At 38.3% G+C, this 23265-nt stretch overlaps 1 protein-coding gene across 1 annotated transcript; it reads left to right on the top strand.

Moving 5' to 3' along the window:
* The first annotated feature begins 2145 nt into the window (after positions 1–2145).
* pax1a (paired box 1a) lies at positions 2146–7408 on the top strand. The gene is made up of 5 exons (XM_036593453.1): positions 2146–2412; positions 2817–3446; positions 4260–4393; positions 4559–4769; positions 6829–7408. Exons 1-5 carry the CDS (start codon positions 2409–2411, stop codon positions 6924–6926), a joined length of 1077 nt encoding a protein of 358 aa, XP_036449346.1. The 5' UTR covers positions 2146–2408; the 3' UTR covers positions 6927–7408.
* The last annotated feature ends 15857 nt before the right edge of the window (positions 7409–23265 follow it).

Here is a 23265-nt window from a genome sequence, read left to right as displayed (position 1 = left end):
CTGTAACCGTTCTGCAGACAAATGAAAACGACTTTTCTTGAGGAAATTTACATTTCTACCTGAACGTCTGCTGCGGTCGAGCTTCAAATCGTCTGAACGGTCGCTGTTTTTTACAGAAGTCCTCCGCATTTTTGGTGCTCCGTTCATCTTCTCATGTCTTCATAGTGCATCCAGTCAGTTGGAATGGGGTGCAATCCCCATTTCATCCAGACGGGGGAGACTGACGTCGCTCGAGTAACTCTAGGCACACTGTAGTTGGCCATGACATGAAATGGCAAAAGTACATATGTGTTTTAATGGTCATACTTTTCGAGCCAGCATCTCGCTCTTGACCTTCAGCTGATACAGTACCATCACTACCAGATATACGACGTCAGCTGCGACTGGATGCACCCACTGAACGGATGACTGTTCAGGCCCATTATGCTTTTCCATGCATTTTCAGCACCTTGACTAACACCGTTTTTAGTTCTTGATTTCTGGAGCCACTTATTAAACAAATGAAAGTTTATGCTACGCTTCGATCTGATGTTTTCCATGTGTGAAAGACTTCTTGTGAACTACAGTCACGTAGGATAGTGACACTGCTCCTTATTACCAATGGGTCGACTGTTAACTTTAACAAGTGACATTTTGCGAGCTAATAAACTATACCTTCTTTCCATCCTCTGGAAACACTGAGGACATGCTGTGATAATGCAGACTCTTGGAATTTGGTCAGTACCGTATATAGGTTTAGTACTTCTAGGCCTGACTTAGAGCACCGCATGCACTGCTACAGGTACTGAAAAGTATGTGCAGCTTCACAGCCCATGACCTCCACCCCGTAGAGCATAGTTATGCATAGCATGAGAGGTCAGCAAAAGCATCATTTCATGCCAAAACATGGCATAAATAAGCAATAATTCAAAGTACTTTTAGAATAAGAAAGGGCTCCATTGTATCTTTAAGTTAAAAGTTATCAAATAAAAATTGTAAGAATTTGTCTCCAAATGCTCACTTTATAAAAACCACACGTTCATATGAACATCTACTTTAATTGTTGCACCCATTTGTGTGTTTTTCTCATGGGTAAAGCAGAATCGCAACGTCTAATTCGTCTCAAGTATATCAAATGTATTGCATACTGCTTCTTTCTTCTTCAACGTCATACACTCTTAGCAAAAAAAGGTATACTAAACTGACACTGGGGTGGTACCCCTCTTGTTAATTGGGTGGTACCCTCCAGGTTCAGTACACTGTTAGAAATAAAGGTACTGTGCAGGTACATTTTCATTCATCAATGTACAAGCAATGTAAATGTACCCATAAAGGTACAACAGTGGTTTTAAGATCCAATTTTGTACCTTAAATAAGTTTTCCCAGGTGAAAAGTACATATTTGTACCTTTTCATAAACTAATGTTTTAAAACAGAACAATACAATAAAAAGGCCTGGAGACGAGACGGGGTGTGTGGAGCCAATACAACTATAGAAAATATAATTTCAAAGGATTATAGTACAATTATGTTCCCTGACTAAATCTCGTACCAGCCCAGTGACAAAAGGGGTACTGCCCAAGTGATAGTTTTGCACCTTTTTTCTGAGGTGGTAGGCTAAATTTCGTTAAGGAGCATAATTGTATCATATTTCACTGAAATTCTATAGTTTTTAAGCTGTGCTGACTCCACACACTGTCTTGTCTCTTTATTTTATTGTTCTGTTTTAAAACATTATGTTATGAAAAGGCACAGATATGCACCATTTATCTGGGAAAAAAAACTTACACAGTTGGACCGCAAAACCATTGGTGTACTTTTAAGGACACATTTACATAGTTTGTACCTTAATGAATGAAAAACGTACCTCCATTTTCAGACACTGTGGGCATTAGTACGCATTACATATGCATTTCTACTGCAGACTACAGACCTCTCTCCTATAGACTGCTCTGCCACTTCTAGGTGTGATAACTTCATATGAAACCATCTTGCGTTATTTTTTGGCACAGGTTAGGTCTTACTCCCTCATGTCCAGCCCCCTTAATCTGAATTAGCCCGTTCAAAAGGTTAAATTACGCATACCGGATGGCTCCTTCGCGGAGCAGCCTCTGCGAATACTCGAGGACCAATGAAATGAGACCACAGCTCGCAGCGTAACCGGAGATATTGACGTGGAGGACGCCTCAAATTAATCCGAGCAAACCTCAGCCTGCGGGATCGCACAAATTCGCCTTTAACGAATGAAGAGCAGTCTGGCCGCTTCGTCCGAGGGAACTCTAACGTTTCTGCTCGTGGAGGGGCAGAGAGGTGGTCTGCGGATATTTTTGGTGCACTTTTGAGCTCTCCACACTGCATGCGGCGGAGGCAGCGCGTTCAGCCATTGAAGGGGGAACTGTTTCAAGGAAAGCATCACGAAAGCTCGGACAAATGGGTGAGCCCTCGTCCACATCATGCATGCTTCAGTGGCAGGGGGATGAAAGGAGCTGAGCTCTCTTTACATGCCTGCATAACGCCTGAAAGTCAGGGTCGAGTCTCTGTACGCTGTTTCGTCCGAAGATGCATGTGTTTAAAAGTTAGTTGATCGTTGCTGCTGCTGGTCGCAGCTAAAGAGCAATCAGTTTACATACATGTGTAGCCTATAGGTACAACCTGCATGTAACACACCGAAACGTATTACAATATCAATGCTCAAAGATATCACCTAGCATTATAGCTCGTGCAGAGGATCGCCATTTTTCCTTTCGCCTGTTATCTGATGAGCTGATGGGCGAATTCTTGTTTCTCTGCTCTGTTTTAGCCGCTGTAATCCAGCTTTGCCTGTGTTTTCTCCTCCAGAGCAAACTTACGGGGAGGTGAACCAGTTAGGAGGGGTTTTTGTGAACGGACGACCCCTGCCCAACGCCATACGGCTAAGAATAGTGGAGTTAGCCCAGCTCGGGATCCGACCTTGTGACATCAGTAGGCAACTTCGCGTTTCCCACGGCTGTGTGAGCAAGATCCTGGCCAGATACAACGAGACCGGCTCTATATTACCGGGCGCTATCGGAGGCAGCAAGCCCCGAGTCACGACGCCCAACGTGGTGAAAAGCATACGGGAATACAAACAAGCAGACCCCGGGATTTTCGCCTGGGAGATTCGGGACCGACTTTTAGCAGATGGAGTATGTGACAAATACAACGTGCCCTCGGTCAGCTCCATCAGTCGGATTTTACGGAACAAAATCGGGAACCTCTCCCAGCCAAACCAGTACGAGGCTGGCAAGCAGGCACCGCCGCAGCCGAGCCTTTCTTACAACCATTTATATCCATACTCCTACCCCAACGCCATGTCCCCTTCCGGGACTAAAATGAGCAACCCTCCCGGCGTCCCAGTCACCGGCGGACATGTGAGCCTGTCCCGCGGGTGGCCTTCAGCGCACACGGTCAGCAATATACTGGGCATCCGAGCTTTCATGGACCCGACAGGTGAGACTAGCTGGCGTTTACATTTCTTAATAAATAATAATAAAAAGTCTGTTGAGTTATTGACCGCGAAGCTCCTCTACTACATCTACACGAGGCCTACTGTCCCAGCTCGATTTAGACCTAAGAACATTCTACAGCATTCCTAAAAATACTACACCCTGTGCAATTCACTGACAAAAATAAAAAAGAGAAAATAAAGTCCTTCCGTCGTTTAGCGAGCGCAAGAACGCGACCGTGTAGGCCTCGATTTTGCAGGCCACTCTCCCACAAACATGCAAGCAGCATCTAAGCCTGCAAGTAGCAACGAGTCACGCTGCAATAGTTTCGAATTGTGCACAATGAAATAAGATTCTACTCATAAGACAATCATTACATTAAAATCTGTGCATTTAATTTTTATAATTATTAGAATTTTCTTTTTGCTTTCCAGAATTTTTGTTTTTCGAGAAATTTGATGTATGTAGTTTTGGTGAGCAAACTGTTTGGCAAGCGTATGTTTTACATTTCCTATTTCAGCTTAATTCCTCATATTATAATAAAACACAATTAATTTTAAATAAATATAATTTACTTAATAAAATCGCATTCAAGCAATTCGACGCTTCCTCGAAGAAATTCTCAAAGAAAATTATTAAAATACACATGATATACACGTGGATATTAAATTTGAAGAGCATTTAAATTTAAATTAAACGTGTTCTTTTAAATTCTATTATCTGTTAGTAAGCGTCATTATTAACGCTTGTTTCTTTCTTCTAAAGCTTACAGAAGCCCAAAATGTGGTTTTGTATGAAATGTCTGTTTTCTATCCAGCTATTGCTGGCGCTGAAGGGTACGCACCAAAAATGGAGGACTGGGGGAGTGTGAACAGAGCCACGTTTCCCCCCACGCATGGAGTGAACGGAATAGACAAGTCGTCTATTGACTCGGACATAAAGTACCCTCAGGTAAGGGCTTTTAAACACAGCCGGTGCACTGATCCAATGACATCTCAGTGTGGAGCGTTTATACGATGAAGCTTCTTTAGTTTGAGGTGATGGAATACTTGGAAATTATTGTTGTACGCTGGACTACATATCTAAATATCTGTGTGTGTGTGTGTGTTTTCTCAGCCTTCCTCCACTCTCTCTAGTTACGTTCCGCCATGTGCCTATTCTCCTTCCAACCAGTATGGGGTTTATAGTGGCCCAGCAGGTAGCTATGTGGGCCCGGGTCCCCACTGGCAGGCTCAGGGGGCGACCCTCTCCCACCCAGGCAGCGGCATGGCCATCCACTCGGGGGACATCCATTCTGCTATGCCCTTCAAACATGCTACACGAGACGGTAGGCACCATCTGATTTGATATCCTGTCCATATGTTGATGATTGCGCATTATCTCATTATGCAGCTGTGTTTTTGTTTTGTTTTGTTTTTTCGTTCCCTAATTTCGAGCCCACCCAGAAGTCCTAACTGATCAGAACTGTGTTTCCCAAAAGCATGGAAGGTGATTGCAGTTTCGCAAGTCATCAGCGTGCTAATCTAAACGATCTTAACAGTTAAACGCGCACGTTTAGACGCAGAACTGATAGTGTATCAGCTCGTAACAGGCGATTGCGTTTAGTAGAAATTTTACAAAGCTCTTGGCTGGTTTAGGACACCAGCAACACTGGAAGACATGATGCAAATAATGGTTTTATTTCGAAAACTTTTCTGCTGAACTTCACTGAACTGGAAACACATCTGTATTAGTATATCGCTGTTATGTAATTACTGTTTTAAGGAAATAACAATTAAAAACATTCACTACAGTGTAAAAATAATTCAGTGTTTTTTTATGTAGTAACCAGGTTGCCTTAAAATGCTTTTTAAATTTTAAATTTAAATAATAAGTTGACAGAATGCAAATCAGAGATTACTGATCTGTTTGCGTGCTATTGAAAGCTAAGTGAAAGTAAACTCAGGTTACCGAGTTACTTCCTTTTTTTACGTTAAAACATCGAATCCTGTTTCAGAGAGCAGCGATGCTCAGTGCTGTATGACAAAAGCCTTTATTACTCTCAGTCTCATTTCGCTCGCGTGTCAAAGTGTCTTTGGATGGCGACACAGAGCAGGTGCTCGACTCCAACAGTAAACATTACTATCGCTGAAGAAGCTTTTGACTGATGGCACAGGGTTTGATGAGGAGCGCAGGAGTTCATGTCAGGTCAGCTTGCTGTGTCCTGATCTCAGCTGGCTCTTGCGGTGTGGCCTACGTCATATGAACTAACAGGGTCTGACATCACGAAAATATTACTGTTTATGAACATATGAAGTTTTATGGCTGATTAATGACGCTTGGAGGGAGTCATGCTGGGCTTTAATACAGAGATATAAACGAATAGATTTTCATATGTCCTGCCTTCCGCGAGTAAGTCCGCTTTATGAATGGCTGCTATGTGTGATTTGCAAAGCTTTGCATATAGAACTGTTTTTCGTGCTTGTCTTGGCGCTTGTAGTTAGATGTATTATTTGGTCAGTTATATATATATATATATATATATATATATATATATATATATATATATATATATATATATATATATATATACACACACACACACAGACACACACATTTGTATGCAAAAGTTTAGGCACCTCTTATGCTCTGATGATCATACGATATGTTTTGTTGTTTTAAAAAAGGTGAACACCTCTACAGGGAACACACGTCTGCATATTTTTATGCACAATTACTGTTTTTTCGCTGAATTTAACATATTGGGAAAAATGTGGCCTGTGCAAATGTTTTATATATACCAATGGGTCAAATAAACAGAAATCGTGCGCTAAATGTAGAAAAATGCCACACTTAAGTGTGTGCCCTGTAGAGGGTGTGTTAACTTAAATTCACTTTAAAAAAAATCGACAAAATGTGATTTGACAGGGGTGCCCAAACTTTTGCACACGACTGTTATGTACATAGTCGTTCAGATCACTCTTCTTATGAGGGAAAGGGTTTATGGGTAACTGCTCTAAATGAGGTCTATTCTGTAAGTGTATCGTGCTGCTGCAGGAATATAATTACAACTTGCCTATCTATTTATCTACACACTTAAAAAGATGGTTCTTCAAGGCTTCTTCAGCAAAGGGAATGGTTCTAGTTTCATATAGAACCATTTAAATACTTAATGGTTCTATGCATGGTAAACCGGTTCTTCAATATGTTGTTTATGGTTCTGTATAGAACCTTTTCAAAATTGTTCTATAAAGCCCAAAAGGAAAAAAAAGCAGTTCTGCTGTTGCTATGATGTTGTTGTCAAGAACCATTTTTCTTTACTACAGAACCCTTGAAGAACCATCTTTTTAAAGAGTGTGTCTTTCTCTCTCTAAACGTGTCTCCTTTTTGCTCTTTGCTCTTCCCAGGAGACAGAAAACCCCCGAGTCCTCTCAGTAAGCAGCAGCATGAGGCTCTGAGCAGCATCCACGGCCTCAGCCTCCCTCAGCCTACCTCATCCTCATAGCCCGGGAAGCGCACAGCCTCCTCTCCTAAAGCTAGCAGCGCATTTAGCTGAGCGCATTTCAAGAACTCAGACTCTGTAAGTTCACACGCTCCTCTTCCTCTCAGCGCCTTGTCCCGCTCTGGCTCGGCCCTCTGTGACAGTCCAGGCCTGGCTTCTCATCTACCACGCATTTTTTTTCTGAAACTGAAATGAATGTAACGTTTTACTTTTTTGCAACTTGTTGTCGTGCCGCACTGTGTTGGTGGCTGGTTGTTGGTCTTTTGCTCCTCCACGCGCTTGTATGTCTACGCTATTTATAAAAACGACTGCATCGCCATTGTCGAGGGTTGACCTGCCTGGGCAATAGTGTAATGTTATTGGTTACTTCTCCTCAGCAATACCTTCCAAATGAAAAACGAAAAAAAGAATAAAAAATACTGCAGTACATTAATCACACTCAAATATGTGAACAAAGTAATTAATTGTAAATGTAAAATATTACAAATTCTTTAGGTATATATTTTTTATAAATTCATTTGTAAATAAGCTGAATAAAGGCATGGTATAAGAACACCTTTGTAGTCCACGTCATTCTTGTGTGATTATTGCGATTGTGTTTTGAAGTTGAATGGTTTTAGTTCCACTTTTGGACTTTTCTAACTATTTGCTATTATGTGTTATCGAGTCCATGATCAGCCTCCAGCCCCCGGGTTGGTGGTATCCCAGTGTACCCTACTGCAACCACAATTAGCTGCAAAAGTGCAGTTAAAACTCAGGGTTCCTTTTCTTTTTTCCCCCAACAAGAAACAGTTGAATGCAATATGGCGTGTGGAAAAACGCGTGGGTGAGTGGGTGATAGGGCTATTTTGCTTTCCTCTCATGTGCGCTACCATGTTTAATGGTGCTTAGCAGCGTTTGGCGCCTCGTGTGATGCTATCGTTGTTTATGCTGGACCGAAGCCACGAAGGCGGTCCAATATCGAATATCGACTTGAGCTTAATCAACTCCTCTTATTCTTATATCTGAGGATTGGTTTGGGACACCAGCATCGGATACAATTTCACCCAGTTGTTGTGCTTTGCGGTCATTTTGGAGGCTGTTAGGATAAACGTCGCTGTTTTGTCAACATTTAAACCATCAGGATGAATAAAGAAAATGACCGGCTTACAGAAAAGCTCGTATTTTAGATGGCATGTTATGATAGCAGATAATGCAACTTAACAGTCCGGATAGATCTAAAACGAGCAAAAGTACGTTTAGTTGTGCTGATATTTTTTTCCTCTAGCTATAAAAAACTGCTGTTTATATTAACGTTTTTTAATGCTGACTTTCTTCGTGGTTTAAGTTGGATGGCATTAAGAGCGGATACAGCTCAAGACAGTTCAGGTTTGCTGCTAAGCTAAGCTATCCTTTTAATCGTTCGCTGCTCAGAGCTGTTGGTGTATAACTTGTGGGTGTTGGAAGTGAATCAGCTGGACAATTGGATGCACATGTGAACGGCTTGGGCCAACGACGTAATTTCCTTCAACTTGCTAACGTCACATCGAGCTTTGCCTTTCTTTGTTATAGGAAGGCCTGGAGTACATGGCAGTGAGTGAGTTCATTAGAACAGGCCTGCAAAATCACCCAGTGCGTCGTTGTTTGGTCATGTTTGGCTGTTTTGGGAGACATTTTGTGTTAAATGCACAGTGGCTGTAGGATAAGTACAGAGCTAGAGGAGCTATACCAGAAAAGCTTTGTGGTTGAAAAAAAGGAAAACTACAAGCCAAAAATAAAAAGGTCCAGGATGTCTAACAGATTAGGCTTTTTGAATTACACAATGTTTTTTTTTATCTTAATCGCAGAGCAAAAAAGGTCAGTAAAAAAGCACAAAAGTCAAGCTCATGATTGGTCAAGTTCATAATTGCTGTTTGGCGCAGCGAGAATGGTACAGGAAATGAAAAACATTTCGTTAGATATACTCATTCGGAGGCTTCTTTTCTTTTCTGGTTTTCTTTTTATTCTTACTATTATTATTATTTTTCAATTTAAATCATATTAAAAAAAAAAATCTTGTATTCGTACATCATTAGCTGGCATTTCTTAGCCCCATAAGCTAAAAACAGCTGCCACAATTCGAACTTGCAAAGATTTATTCTATTATAAATTAAGTAATGAATGAATTAATTAATTAATTTTTTTTTATTTTTATTTTCACTAAGTGAATAAATGAAGCGTATACTACGTTAATTCACTGTTTCTGTGTTATTATTATTATTATTATTATTATTATTATTATTATATTATTTCTAGTTAATTAGAGGGATTTTATGATTTACATCATTGATTTTATTTAGTGGTGGAATTTACTGCACATCAGACGGCGTGATCAGTTGATAATATTGTCTCACCGTTTTTCTGAGATAATTTTTATTAATCAAAGGTTCTGACAGGTCTTTTTATTGCAACTGGTGAAGGTTTAATTTTAATCCTGAATTGTGATACACTATGAAAACTACACGCACAGAGTCAAAAATACTGTACTGACTCCAATACAGCTGTAAAGGTTTAATAATAATAATAATAATAATAATAATAATAATAATAATAATGATAATAATAGGACTGTGTCCCGTTTTTAAAAACCTAAAAACTGTTTTATTAATTGCAGCAGTTTTACTGATTTGTTGGTTGCGAAGCTGCTATGCTGCAGAAGTTCTGATCGTTTCTTTTGGTTCTGACTGTTTCATTCACGCCGCTTTATCGTGGAGCACCAGAGGCTGATGGTTCTCCTGTTGAGAGACGTTTGAGTGACACATCTTTGGAACATTGTTGACAGGCGGTCTATACACACACCTCTCAGCCCTCACTGAGGCACTTAAAGTTTCAAATGTCTGACTTCAGATGTACAGAATCACTAATCGCATACTCAGTTCAGAGCAGCTCAAACACGCAGCCACGTGCAAACACATTTCACTTCATCTGCTCAATGGCCTTTTATGAATTGTGTCCTCAGTGCATTGTTGCCTGCTTTTACGTCTGTAAGCGACACTTTAGTAATGTCAGGGGCAGTAACTGATTATTGATATCTTCATTTTTTTCTTTCTTTCTTTCTTTCTTTCTTTCTTTCTTTCTTTCCTTCTTTCTTTTATTTATTTATTTATTTATTTATTTATTTATTTATTTATTTGGGGGCTTCATAGGTGAGTGGTGGGGGTATTGGGGTTGGACTTTTCGAGCAACTGCTACTGAATAAGCATTAACAAAGCAAGTTTCACATTAGTGAATTCACATTATCGAGCAGGAATGCTTTGTACTAAATGTGTGTTACATGTAAATTATGTAATTAAGTAATTAAGAAACTGAACGGTCTATATGTCTTTCTCACTAAGTGTGTTCTGTGTCCTCCATGTATTCTTTTGCTTAAAGGACCTATAATTTTTATTATTTATTACTGTCGACATGTGACATTCAACAGTCGTAATTCGTTTCCCATGGCCATTTTACAATCTCTCTTTATCCATTACAATTAATCAGGCTGTTTATGTTACTGCACCTTTCAAACTGATGCATGTACATGATCTCTGCTCTGATTGGCTGCTTAATATTGTGCCTTGTTCAAAGAGTAGTCCAGATTGAAACACTCCTTATAACGTCGGTATGAATGGGCGGGGCTAAACTGTTGTGGGTGGACATATGTAAATATGTTCGCTTTCCCCACGTCATAAAAAAAATCTAGTTTTCAGACATAGACTGTCTGGATTGTGGAGTACGTTTTGAAACAATGTTTACATTCTACATTAAACTTCTCATTTAAAAAGTGTTTCTGTGATATGTACCCTTTAAGATATGGAAAACTACAAAGGTACAAGCTACAATGGAAAGCATCAAAGGAAGCAGCATGGACTACTTTAGGCTGGTTATATCGGTGCAGTGGTCTGTTTGCGCGCCACTATTGTGTCAGGGGTCCAATGAAGCGCTGCAGTGGTACAGTTACAGTTAAACTCCACAGCCACAGCCTGTTAGCATCAGAGCTAACAGATCAGATGTACTTTATAGGAGTTTAAAGGAACCAATCAGGAATCGCCGGAACTGTGTGGAAAATATGGTTCGTATATATCCGTTTTATCGTCCTTTGAACATTGAAAATGCAAGAAATTTAAATGAGAAAAAATTAAATTAGAAAAATGAATGAGAAATGTCTAAAAAAGAAAACATCACACATCCTTTAACAGTGCTAACCTAATCTTCCCAATATTAAACTATCAAGGTGTTTTGGGTTGATTTTGTTCCAGAGCTTTAGAGTCATTCAGTTTATTGTAATTACAAAATAATTGATGTATGTGAGTATATAAAATAAGAATATATATGTTTAATTCATATACACAATTTGTAAAAGTTTGATGTATAATTTTAGAGAGGACTATACAGCATTAAAGCTAATTCACAGGCAGTCAGGAGGCACAAATGTGAGGGCGGTATGTTTATAAAATGAACTAAAAGAGCTGTAGTCTGATCACTCTGTATCTCGATGTTTGAATATTGCCCTGCAGATTTGGCACCCTGGCTACAAAATGAAAAAAGTAAAAACACATTTCTTGCTCGTCAGGCACTGAAAATATATGAGAATTTTTTTTTTCAATAGCATTTTTAAACAACTGTCTTAAAACAGTTTGTACCGTCATTATTATTATTATTATTATTATTATTATTATTATTAGAAGTACTACTAGTAGTAGTAGTAGTATTGTTGTTATTGTTGTTGTTGTTGTTGTCGTTTTTGCGCCGTTATAAGCAGTTTATTGCGCTCTCAACGCATTTAACATTAACATTCAGTTTTCACCCTGTTAGCTGAGCTAATCCGACAAACTACGCGATGTTCTAAGGTGCAGGTGCAGTGGGGTCATCAACAAGCTCGGGACAAAAAAGGAATGCAAGTGTAATTATGAAGAGATAGCAGAGTTAGAAATGAAGATCTTCACCATAAAACATTCTACAGTGGTGTCATTTTACGCAGGATCAAAAAAGGCGTGTGTAAAAATAAGTCAAAATAACACGCACAAAATCCAGCCCTGAAAGTTTAAATGTAGTTATTTTGTTGACAAATATCCTTTCAGGATGTGTGTCCGGAATACTGTGTCTGCTGCCACTGTTGAAGGACGTCTCTCTTTAACACGCTTCTCAGACAGCTGGTTTTAGGAGGCGAAGAAAATTCAAACCGACCGCCGCTACTCAAACTGTTGTAAATCAAACGGGAAAAATAATAATTTATTATTATTATTATTATTATTATTATTATTATTATTATTATTATTCCCCTGATTTGACACTCTTAAAAACACTTTTTCTTCAAGGGTTTTTTAGTAAAAGACATGAGTCTCCTAAGAATCATGAGTGCTATATAGAACCATTTCACGCTTAAACGGTTCTTTACGCGGTGAAACTGGCTGTTCAGATTGATTGAGAGAGTGTTGTGGTTCTGTATAGCACCAGAAGGGTTCTTCTATTGTTACAAGCTTGACATACTAACAACAGAAGAACCCTTTTTGGTCCTACATAGAACCACAACACTCTCTCAGTCAATCTGAACAACCATTTCACCATGCAAAGAATTATTCCCTTTACCTTCGAAGAACCATATTTTTAAAGAGTGTATGGAGCAGAAAACAGGGCGTGTTTTTCTATCTATATGGCACATAAACTGCGCGTGGAGGCTCGTGCGCCAGGTTCGCACGTAACACGCAGGCGCAATGCGTCCTACTCGCGTTACAATCTGTCCCAGTTCAGTATATCAGTGTAAAGAACGGTGTTGTTTTAACGTATAAACTGAAACCTACACTGTTAAACCACTTTTGCGTGAGTTTATTTTGGAACATTGCCTTTTACTCTAAGCGCCAATAACGCCCCAGTCTCCGCCTTCAGGCAGAAGCAGACAAATGTCGATCTAAAATCCCTGTGTTTTTGTTGGTGTCCATGAAACCGTGTATCTTAACAAGATTTCCAGAAATAAAATTAGTCTCACACATCACACTCACCCATCACTCCCCCAGTATAGATTAGCTTCTCTTCTGAATCTTCAGCTTTACAAAACAGAAAAACAAGAACCCGATTCTAATTTCCACTGATGTCTAGTGAACGTCAAGGACTTAGATTTCTGGCTTGATGGCAGAAGAGGCCTTTTTTGAGGGGGGTGCTGGTGCTAGCATTCCATATACACACTGTCGAATGGTTTGTAAGAACCCCTTGAGGACTCGCGGACTTCCTCCTCTCAGACTTCTGACCGCGGAGGGTAGAGGCAGCGCCGGGATGTGAACTCGTGATCTCTTGATGAGGAGGCAGTTAAACAGCTGTGCCACTCAGGAGCTACACAGTTGCTTTCTGCATCTTTCTTAGAAGAAAAGAAAATTTTAATTATGAAGAGCAGTGAGACCTGTGAGTTCCCATGCTAAGACAGTATTGCCTGTGCTCAGCTAAAGAACAGTCTCCATTAGCCAAATAACCACTTCAGCTTGTTTTATATCGACCTTCTGTGGACCTGAGACACAGTGCTAAAGACCTGTGCAGAAGGTTGATTTTCCAGCTGACCTGACTTTCATTACAGCGCAGCCACACCAGACTAAGGTCATTATGGCCAGTGCCAAGCACTGCCAAGAGGAGTTTAAATACCCTCAGCACTGGGCAGTGGGGCAATAAAACTGCCTTCTCTTTGGACATACAGTACAATTGTTGGCATGGAGGTGGCATCTAACTCTAGTTCTGGAGACTTGGTGACCCCATATGCAAGCAACTCTCAGTAATTGTCTAACAGTCACGTTCTAGCTCTCATCATCTCCGTATCACACAACAGCTCCACTTGTTGAAATTTCAAATAACCTGATAGCAGAGATGGTCATCTGTAGGTGTGAATTTGGGTATTTGGGTAACACTTTATTTCAAGGCTAGCTACATACAGGCTTCATAACACGTATATACACACTGAATAACACTTGTTTCTTGTAAAACACTGTTATGAAGGGTTATTCATGAAATCTTTAAGGCAGAGGCCTTAGTGAAGAACACCATACATTAGTTCTGTATATTTCTACTTCAATAAAAGTACAAAAGTACAATTTCTATTGAGGACACCTGTGTGGCTGCAGACATGGACAGCCAACTCTGTGCAGCCATACAGATCTTCTTAACACACTGTTCATCAAAATAATGTAACCGTAATAACTTATAGCACATTTACTTTTGGAAAAGTAAATTTAAAAGCAAATGATTTTGTAGTTTTGTACTTGTAAGTGGAACTACAAAGAGGGAACTTCTACTTTTATTCAATAATATTATACCAAAGGCTTCTGTACTTTTACATAAGCATAGAATTTTTATATGTATATACATATGCATATTTATATGTGTATTTGTACAATTAGGAAAACATATGAAAATGATCACTTAAGATTGAGGTAATCAAAATCTTCCATAGAACTGTTGAATGGTGTGATCTTATCTAGGCATCTGCCTTACATGCTCCATTACTTAGAAACGCTGCTTTACAACAGTGAACAAGACAAATGTCTGTCATTTCAGTATAAAGCCTCTTGTGTCAATATAATGCCATTTATTATTGTGTTACCTTGCAATGACTGGAAACAGCAGTTTATAAATATGCAAGTATTGCTTATAAATGTATTATTCAATGCTTATGCTCAAAAAAGTTTTATTTGTTGTACCCTATTTGTTATAGCCAATGCCTTTTAATTCATTTGATAAGTGTGTTCCCTCATCTTCTCCTTCTTCTTTTTCCCCACATTGATGGATGACCTGCATGTAACTAGTGACATATATATATATATATGTTTAATGTCTAAAAGAGTCATGTGTGCTTAAAAAGGTAAAATCTGAATGGGATGACATTAAAACTGGACCATGAACGTTTTGGGGATTTGGAGACCTCTCTGGTAGAAATGTGTAATTGCATGAAACGTGTGGAATAACAGAAGCACATTCTGCAATGCTGGTTGTACTTCAGAACCCTCCCTGAGTGGATGAATCTGATAAATGAAAAGAGAGCAAAGGAAACTCAGTCAAAACTTGGTGAAGGATGTGTCTTTTGAAGATGTGAGAGAATCTACTGTTCTCAACATATCTTCTTCAGTACAATGTTGAATTTGCTTTTGAGGCCTAAACATTGAGCTGGATCTTCTGACCTTCTGGACCTGCTGTGACGTTAATACATAAAAATATGGAAAAATCCCCATGAAATCTGACATAAGGCCCCTGAATTTTAAATTATTATTCAAGGCGTTACAGGGCGACTCACAGTGGTGTACAAACACTAGATTTTAGCATTTTTACTGACTCAATAATTCTTTCAATTTTCTCATATTTTTAAAAATGTTTATAAGAATTTCTAAGCATACTTTTGATTTTTTAATGTGTATTATTATTATTATTTATTATTATTACTTCATTCATTACTTTCATTTCTAAAATGTTTTTCAATCATATTTTCAAGACTTCGCTGACAAACAATAAGACGTTTTGTTTTTTATTTTTTATTTATTTTGCTCAATTGGAGGCACCAAAAGTTCTGGGAGCAGACAGGGCAACTATATGTCATCCCACTACTCAACTAGAATTGGTTCACTGGTAACAAGCTTGTATGCTAATTGACATAAGGAATCGACATAAAACCATTTGAGGAAAAATTACTAATTTAGAAATGATGTAACACCCATAGTAATATTAATATTCAGCCAAGTCACTAAAATAACATGAACTGAGAAAAAAGAAAAACACAAATGGCAATGCAAGTGTGTGCAAACATAATAGAAAGAACAAAAAAAAATCCTTAATTTGTGTGAAACCTTTAGATTATGAGTAATTCAAAATATTCTTTAAAGAATTATCTTTCTTTTTTTATTCTTTAGGGAAATGAATATGCTTTTTTCGAAGACATTTCTCAGAAGAGTTCTTTTTGACTTTTATTTGTAAGAGTGAAAGCACAATATGTTGTACTCACTGTACACTGCAAAAAACAAGTTTTACTGATGTAATCCTCATTCAATTCATACTACAGTACTGTTTCTATTTGTGACTGCATCTGTCATTCTCTCCTACCTGTCAGGAACAGGTGCAAAGAATGTAGTTTAACAAGAAATATATCATAGAATCTACTCTCACTACAGCAACCTAGACAAAAATGGAAGAATGTTGGTCAACTGAAGTCAAATCTGAGGTTCCTCTGTGAATTTTAAACAGTCCCCATTCACTGCTGTAGGATTTACACTGGAAAATGTTTTATGATATAACAAGGCAAATGACAGGAATTTCAGGAAAATTACAATTTTCTGGTCCATATTCTAAGAAAATTATAGGACAGAGAGAGAAGAGAGAGAGAGAGGGAGAGAGAGAGAGAGAGAGAGAGAGAGAGAGAGAGAGAGAGAGAGAGAGAGAAAGATCTAACCTTGATTAGGCACCTAGCCAAAAGGAAACTGTCTTACTTTATCTATCTTTTGTTCTATTTTCTGTTGCTTTTATGAATCAAGAGTTTTATGTGCAAAGATCAGCAAATGTACTGTACATTTGCTGAGTGAGGGGGAATGTTTTGGTCTTGAAGGCCATTTTGGAGCTGCAAGCTTAAACAGATACTAATGGTGATGAAACAAAACTCATCTGTTAAGCCAAACAATGGGAAGAGGCATGCCTTCACAACGGCAGAAGGGGACACCAGTGCTTACTGCTGAAGGGTTTAAATGATTTGTCACTGTCTCCTGTGTGTAAAGGAAAAGTTGGACTGAATCTGTGCAGACAAGAGCTCATCTTACGCATCTGACAAACCATTTCCGCATTAAAATATTTTAGCATTCTTGTCTGATTTACTGGCTTCGTTCTGTTTCACAGGTCTACATTTTGCCAAATAGCAATGAGAAAAACTGTTGGAAGACCAAAGGGTTTACTCAGTCCCAGTCCATGATGTTTAAACCAAATCACGCTGTGTAGTTGCCTTGCTTGTGTGTCTGCCCTCCCAAAGTAGAATCAAGTTTATTAATTCAGGAGTATATATTTAAAGTTTTGAGTAATTAGTAGAGTAATTCAGGACAGTAAATATCCATGGTATTCATCTATGAATTAGAAAGCCTTTATTATTACAAAGCTGTGGACAAAATACACAAAAACTCCCCAATGCTTTGCACGACCCCTTATTTCATGAAAATGATGTCATAAGACCAACCTATAACATTAACCTTACATATCTGTAACTTTACATTTAGATTGCATATCGTCACTATTGGATCAAAACCTTGTATCTCCATTTTTGTCATATTAATTTAATTTTTTCTTTGCAGAATTTGAAAATGTGAGTCACCAATGTATTAAAATTTCATGATGAAAGGAGAAATAAAAATACTCCAAAATTTCTTGAAAAAAATATTTAACATCCACTCAAAGCTATGAATGTGTTTATCCTTCTCCTGTAAAGTTACCATTTTGGAGATTTGTGTTTTGTCACAACAGAAACGCTATATATAACACACTATTATGATACATCATTAATGAAGATTTTTTGGATAGTTTAGATAAACTTGATGTTGACCTGACACTTACTTCCAAATATATTAGCCTGTTAAACGCTCAGGACCTGCCAAACAGTAAGACTGCCATAACTTAAAGACAACCCTGACTGTTAGGTCTTGTATGTCTTACAATAGTGTACATGTCCAATACTATTAAAATATGATGTATAAATAAAATGAAAACATGTTGTGCGTGTTATAAAGCACATGGCACATAGAAAATACTGGTAGGTTATGATGTTATGAGGTTGTACTGGACTCAGTCCTATGGAAAATAAGATAATCAAAAACATCTTTCTCTTGGGTAATGTTATGCTCTAGCTAAAGCTGGAAAGACCAAATTATATATTTAGGTTAGATATTTAGCTCACTGTTCATCACTTAACGGATAAGAGAGAGAGCAGCCACAACAAAGATGGTGACCTTTTTCTTTTTTTTTATTTATTTATTATTATTTTTTTTTGCCCAATTTTCTCCCCAGTTTTAGTCATTGCCTATTCCCACTAGGTCTCCTCTAATCACGCAATGCTACCAACAGAAGGGTGAAGGTTACCACATGCTTCCTCTGAGTCACATGAAGTGCCACTACATCTTTCCAAACTGCGTCTTCAACTGAATGCCGCTACAACTGAACACGTTTGGACGAATCTGATAAATGGTAATTCTGTTATCCAGAGCAAGAGAAGCCAATTATGCTCTCTTGGACACCCGACCATGGATGGCTGTGGATTTTGTCTGTTTTTAATTACAATTAGAGTATTTTACTTGGTTTGCTCAACATATTTTCAAAGTGTTGGGCATGTACACCATATTGAGACTTAAATTTCCTCAGAGTCAGGGTTCCCTTTAAGAATATCTCAGTTAATTTACATTTTGTTTTACATGTATTTTCTGAATAATATGTCTAATGTAATAAGCCTAAGGGTTAATTATCATTATTCCCATTAGTGACTAATATTTTGCCATCTATTAGACTCCAGTTGTTGGGCAGTAAGTTTGCAGCCCTGTTCATACGACTTCAGAAAGGCAGAGGACTGCACTGCTGAGGATAATAAATGGCTCCCTCACTTGTTTCAACTTGCCATGGCAGCTCACCACATCAACCAGCCACTTTGAAAGCTGAGGCAGACAGACAAGACGATGACATTCATCTTCTCCAATTAAAACATAGCATTTTACGTCCCCTCTGCCCCCCTCCCTTCTGTGGCCTCACAGACACTGATCCATGGATGGATTTGTTTTACAGATGAAGCCTCTGTGGCCATATATGTGCAACAACCACCAGTTCCCTTTGATTGCAGTGCCTGGGATTTGATTATTACATTCAGATGACTAAAGCAGCATGAAATTATGTTTGCATACACAATTGAAATAGTTCCTTTTAGGACACAGCCCTCAAAATGTTTGGTAAACTAGAATTACGCCCACTGTTTCTGTGTCATATTAGTAGTGGGTATGTAAATAGCTACAAATTGTCATGTTTCAGGCGTCCAACTCGGGCATAGATCTTTTCCAAAAAATATGCGTCCTACAGAGAGACAGAGAGAGAATATTCTTGGGTCTATGTTTGTGGCTTTTAATGTAATGATATCTATCTGTGTGGTACAGATATCTTGGGAAGGAACAAGGCAGTGGGACAAGCAAGATTCCCCTTAATTTTCAAAGGCTAGAGAATTAATCTTCTGCCCGGATGCCCATCTGTGATTTATTTGGGTGCTGAAATATGTAGTGCGCTCCATGCTGCCTTATACATGGCTGCCATTACCATTGAGCTGTGTGGCACGGGATTTAACTGCCTCTGTCAAGTTAATTTTTGGCTCTTGTTCTTATGAGGTGATAATAGGACGATGACGTCCCTCAGAAATATGTCCTTGCGGTTAGCCACTGTACTGTCTGTTGGTTTGGAGAAGGAATTTATTCCGATTTAGAATCAAGTTCTCTCTGTTCACAGAGTCAAGACATCCAAGGGTATGACAATTGTATGATTCATAATATATGAAAAAGTAATATATATATTTCATAACATATGTAAACTCAAATTTACCGTTCCATTCTATTTCAAATTCTAGTGCTAACCTTTCATTAATTACTTATAGTGAATTTGTACATATTCAGAAATGTACAAGATACCACACAAATGAGAAAAAATGTCCTGAAAAAAGTATGAATATGAAATAATGGCTAGCAGCAAGGAGTCCAAGCATATTTTACCAAGAACAGCAGCTGCAATTGATCCGTTGCCCACAGTGCACCATAACATTGTGCATTTATGGCAGCATAATGAATAAATTTTGCCTTAGTCAGTCATTGCTAAGCTTTAATAATAGTAGTCAAAATCTGTTTTCCCTATTAAAAATAAGAAAAAATAAGGCATTTGTTAAAGATTTTTAAAAGGTAATTTAATGATCCTTTTTATAACGTAAAGGTATAAATCTACCCAAATCATTTCTGATTTTATTAATATTTATGGAATAATTATGGAGTACATTATACACAAAAGGGAGGAGTTTTGTTCATGGCCTTCAGGAAATTCAGTTACTCAAACCTGAGAATAATTGTATCTGGAAAGAAAATATACAGACTTACTTTGAATGTTACAGAAGATTTGAATAAGAGTATTAATAATTCATGATATAATATTCAAATTTTAATACTTTGACTGCTCTCTTTGTCAAAGAAATATGGTTATTTGGCCATAGATTGGAACCTTTAAGCTTCAATATTTCCTTAAGGTCACAGGTTCCAATTGCTTCATATGACAAAGAGCAAGTAAGATTAGGCATAAGAAATCTATCATAATAAAGAGTCAAATGTTCCTGGAAATCCATTGGCATGCTGGCAATGGAAAAACATATCCAAATTTGGGACAAAAATTGACTATCGGCTGATTTGTTACGACTGTATCCAGCCCTCTAGGCAATGTCTGAGACAGCTGAGGTATGTATAAGTTAATGCAAATTACACGCAATGACACGCCATATACAATGAGCCATAGAACGATCATTCTTACCACTGAGTCATCCTAACAGACAAAGCAGCAACAGTTGAGTGACAGACAAAAGCGAGTTATCATTAATCACTTTTTGTGACAGCTGATCACTCCCTTAGTGTCTGCTGTGATGACAGGGAAAGTATCAGAGTCTGCTTCCGTTTAACTTCAGCAGATGTTATCTCATTGCTTTGTGCATCTTCAAATCCAGAAAAAAGTGTTTAAAGATTTATCATAACATATAGCTAAATTATGGCCCTATTTCATCAGGTCATATGCAGTGAAGTTAAAGTAATTCATTGGATTGCTGACAGGCTGTTATACATAGCTGAAGTTATTTGTGGTAATCAGTGGTCTGACAGTATATCCTGCATAAATTCAAACATCAGCCCATCAAACAGACCATCTCTCAGGCCTGTACACAGATGGCTTTGCAGGTCTTTGAAGAGCAGCAAGCGCGGTCAACTGTTGAGAGGCTCTCTGGTCCTTTTATTCGCCTGAATTACTCAGACCAATCTGCCTCTTCATCTCACCACTTCCACTCTGCTTTAGTCTGAAAACTGCCTGCCGGTTTAGCATGATATAAACAGAGCGACAACGTCAGGCAAGGGGACCCAAATACAACTTCCAGAGTTGTGACCTCTTTAGGTTCAAGCTTCAGTGATGTTACTTGCAGTTTTCATGGCACAGAATACAGCATGCTGGGTGAATATGTGAGGCCAAAGGTTTAGGGGCTTCATTTACTTATACAGTGATACAAGAAGTGTACATGTATTTTTTTATTAAAGAAGCCAAAAATTAATTCAGGACCACAAAAAATGTAAAATGATCTTCAAATATAATAACGTTTATGCATGAGGTTTATAACACTAGTCTCAGACCAACAGCAAGCTTCATGTCTTCGGCCTTGCAAGATGACCCATGCTGAATTCAACCACTTTAATATGCACCCACTGCTGACACAGGCATTCAATAGCACACCCATCTTGAATAACCTTCATAGAAAAGTACTGTCAATGGAGTGAGACACTCTGGAGTGTCTCATGAGCGTATGCTGAACTACGTTCTCTGGAGTCATGAAGCACCATCCAATACTTTGGGAAGAATTGGAGTGGCTTTTGTGATCCAGAACTAATCCTCCAACTTCAGTACCTGGCCTGATGGCTGAATGCAATCCAATCCTCACATCAATGCTCCAACACCTAGAGTAATGTCTTTCCAAAAGAGTAGAACCTGATATAGCAGCAAAAATGGGGGATAAACTCCCTTTTACTGCAACACCCTTTATTTCAGAATAAATGCTACAGGTGTCTACAAACCTTTGGGCATTCAGTGTAGCATACAATTCCATTTACTCTTGAATGATCAACTAGCATTTAAAGTATTTAAAAGAAAATGAAAAGTTCTTTTTAGGTCACTGATATTTACATTACACATGCTAGTTATTACATAGTTTCATGTAACCTTCATTTGTGCTTTCTTTGACAAATATGCCATCATTTTTCAACTAAAATTGAACAAAGAGGATTTAGTTTGATGCTTTACACATATCATTAGTTAGCATATCTTCAAAGCAGGATGGTTTATTTGCTGAATCTCAATTGCTTCTTGATGGTAATAGGGGATGTAATGAGATCCTAAAACAAATACTTTTATTTAAATGGAGGAGCATTATTGCCAGGGCCTTTGTGCAAACAATCAGCTGATCAGACTATACAAACAAGGTCTGGAACATCCACTCAGCCTGGCTTTTCTCGGTTAGTCACAATCTGTTTGGTTGTTAGTTTCAAATGTGTTTGGCTCTGTACTTAAGCATTGTCCAGTCACACTTTTCAGTATCATACATTCTTGAAAATAAAATTTAAGATGCCAAAGGCATTCTTTGAAGTGATTCCATAAAAGAATTACTTTTGGTTCCTTACAGAACCTTTTAAAGAACCACTTAGAATGTGCAAGTGTGAAGAACCTTTTAAATATTTAAAGAACCTCCACACAATGTAAAGGTTCTAAATCAAACATGTTTTCTACTAGAACTGCAAATCCAAGTCAATAATCATTAAGGAATTGTTATTTTTAATAGTGTAGGTTTTCTTTTGTAAAGAATAAAGTTCTTTCTGTGGTGCAATTCCATAGAAGAACCATTTTCAGTTCCCGGAGCCTTTCAATGGATGGTTCTATAGAGAAGTATTTTGTAAATGAGATGTGCGCGAGTCTGAAAAGTCTTTTTAAAGAGCAGAGAATCTCCATATAATGTAAAGGTTCTAGGAAAAACCTTAAACTGGTAAAGAACTTTTTCCATTATGTGAAGGTTCTTCAAACTTTTAAAAGACACTCACAAATCTCTGTTTTCAAATGTGGCTCTTTAGGGAAGCAAAAATGGCTCTTCTATAGCCTTGGTCAAAGAAACCTTTGTGGCACTTTTTTTTCTCCACTCTTACTTAGAGTGTACTACCACATGTTTACAGCCACATCCAGACCTGACCAAAAAGCTTTCCTCACAACATGGTTGACAACTCAACAAACATGTTCCTATGTGGGTTATGAAATCAACGGTTTTAAATGCACATTTCACGGTTAGGCGACATGGCAGTAGAAACCAACCTAAAACCATCAGCTTTATGGGAAAAGGGAATGCCACAGTGTTCAACCACAGCCCTGGCCACTCTTTATCTTTGGCTTGCAAATATCTCTTCATTCCTTTCCAGGTGAACAAAAGCTGTGTGTCAGGAGAGCTTCAGGAAGTGCTTTTAAGCTCCTCTTATAGTCTGTGACTCAGGTGTCTGTTTTTGGTCTCAGAGGGTACTATCAGTTTCCGGCCAACAAAGTTCCA

This window comes from Colossoma macropomum, unplaced genomic scaffold (genome assembly GCF_904425465.1).
Source record: "Colossoma macropomum unplaced genomic scaffold, Colossoma_macropomum, whole genome shotgun sequence".
Taxonomy (NCBI): Eukaryota; Metazoa; Chordata; class Actinopteri; order Characiformes; family Serrasalmidae; genus Colossoma; species Colossoma macropomum.
Note: the sequence above shows the minus strand (reverse complement) of the source record. Positions and strands in the feature narration are given on the sequence as shown.

Coding starts and splice junctions, on each gene's coding strand:
- pax1a (XM_036593453.1), top strand. Junction 4,394..4,558: donor CGGACATAAAGTACCCTCAG/GTAAGGGCTTTT, acceptor GTGTTTTCTCAG/CCTTCCTCCACTCTCTCTAG. Junction 4,770..6,828: donor CAAACATGCTACACGAGACG/GTAGGCACCATC, acceptor TGCTCTTCCCAG/GAGACAGAAAACCCCCGAGT.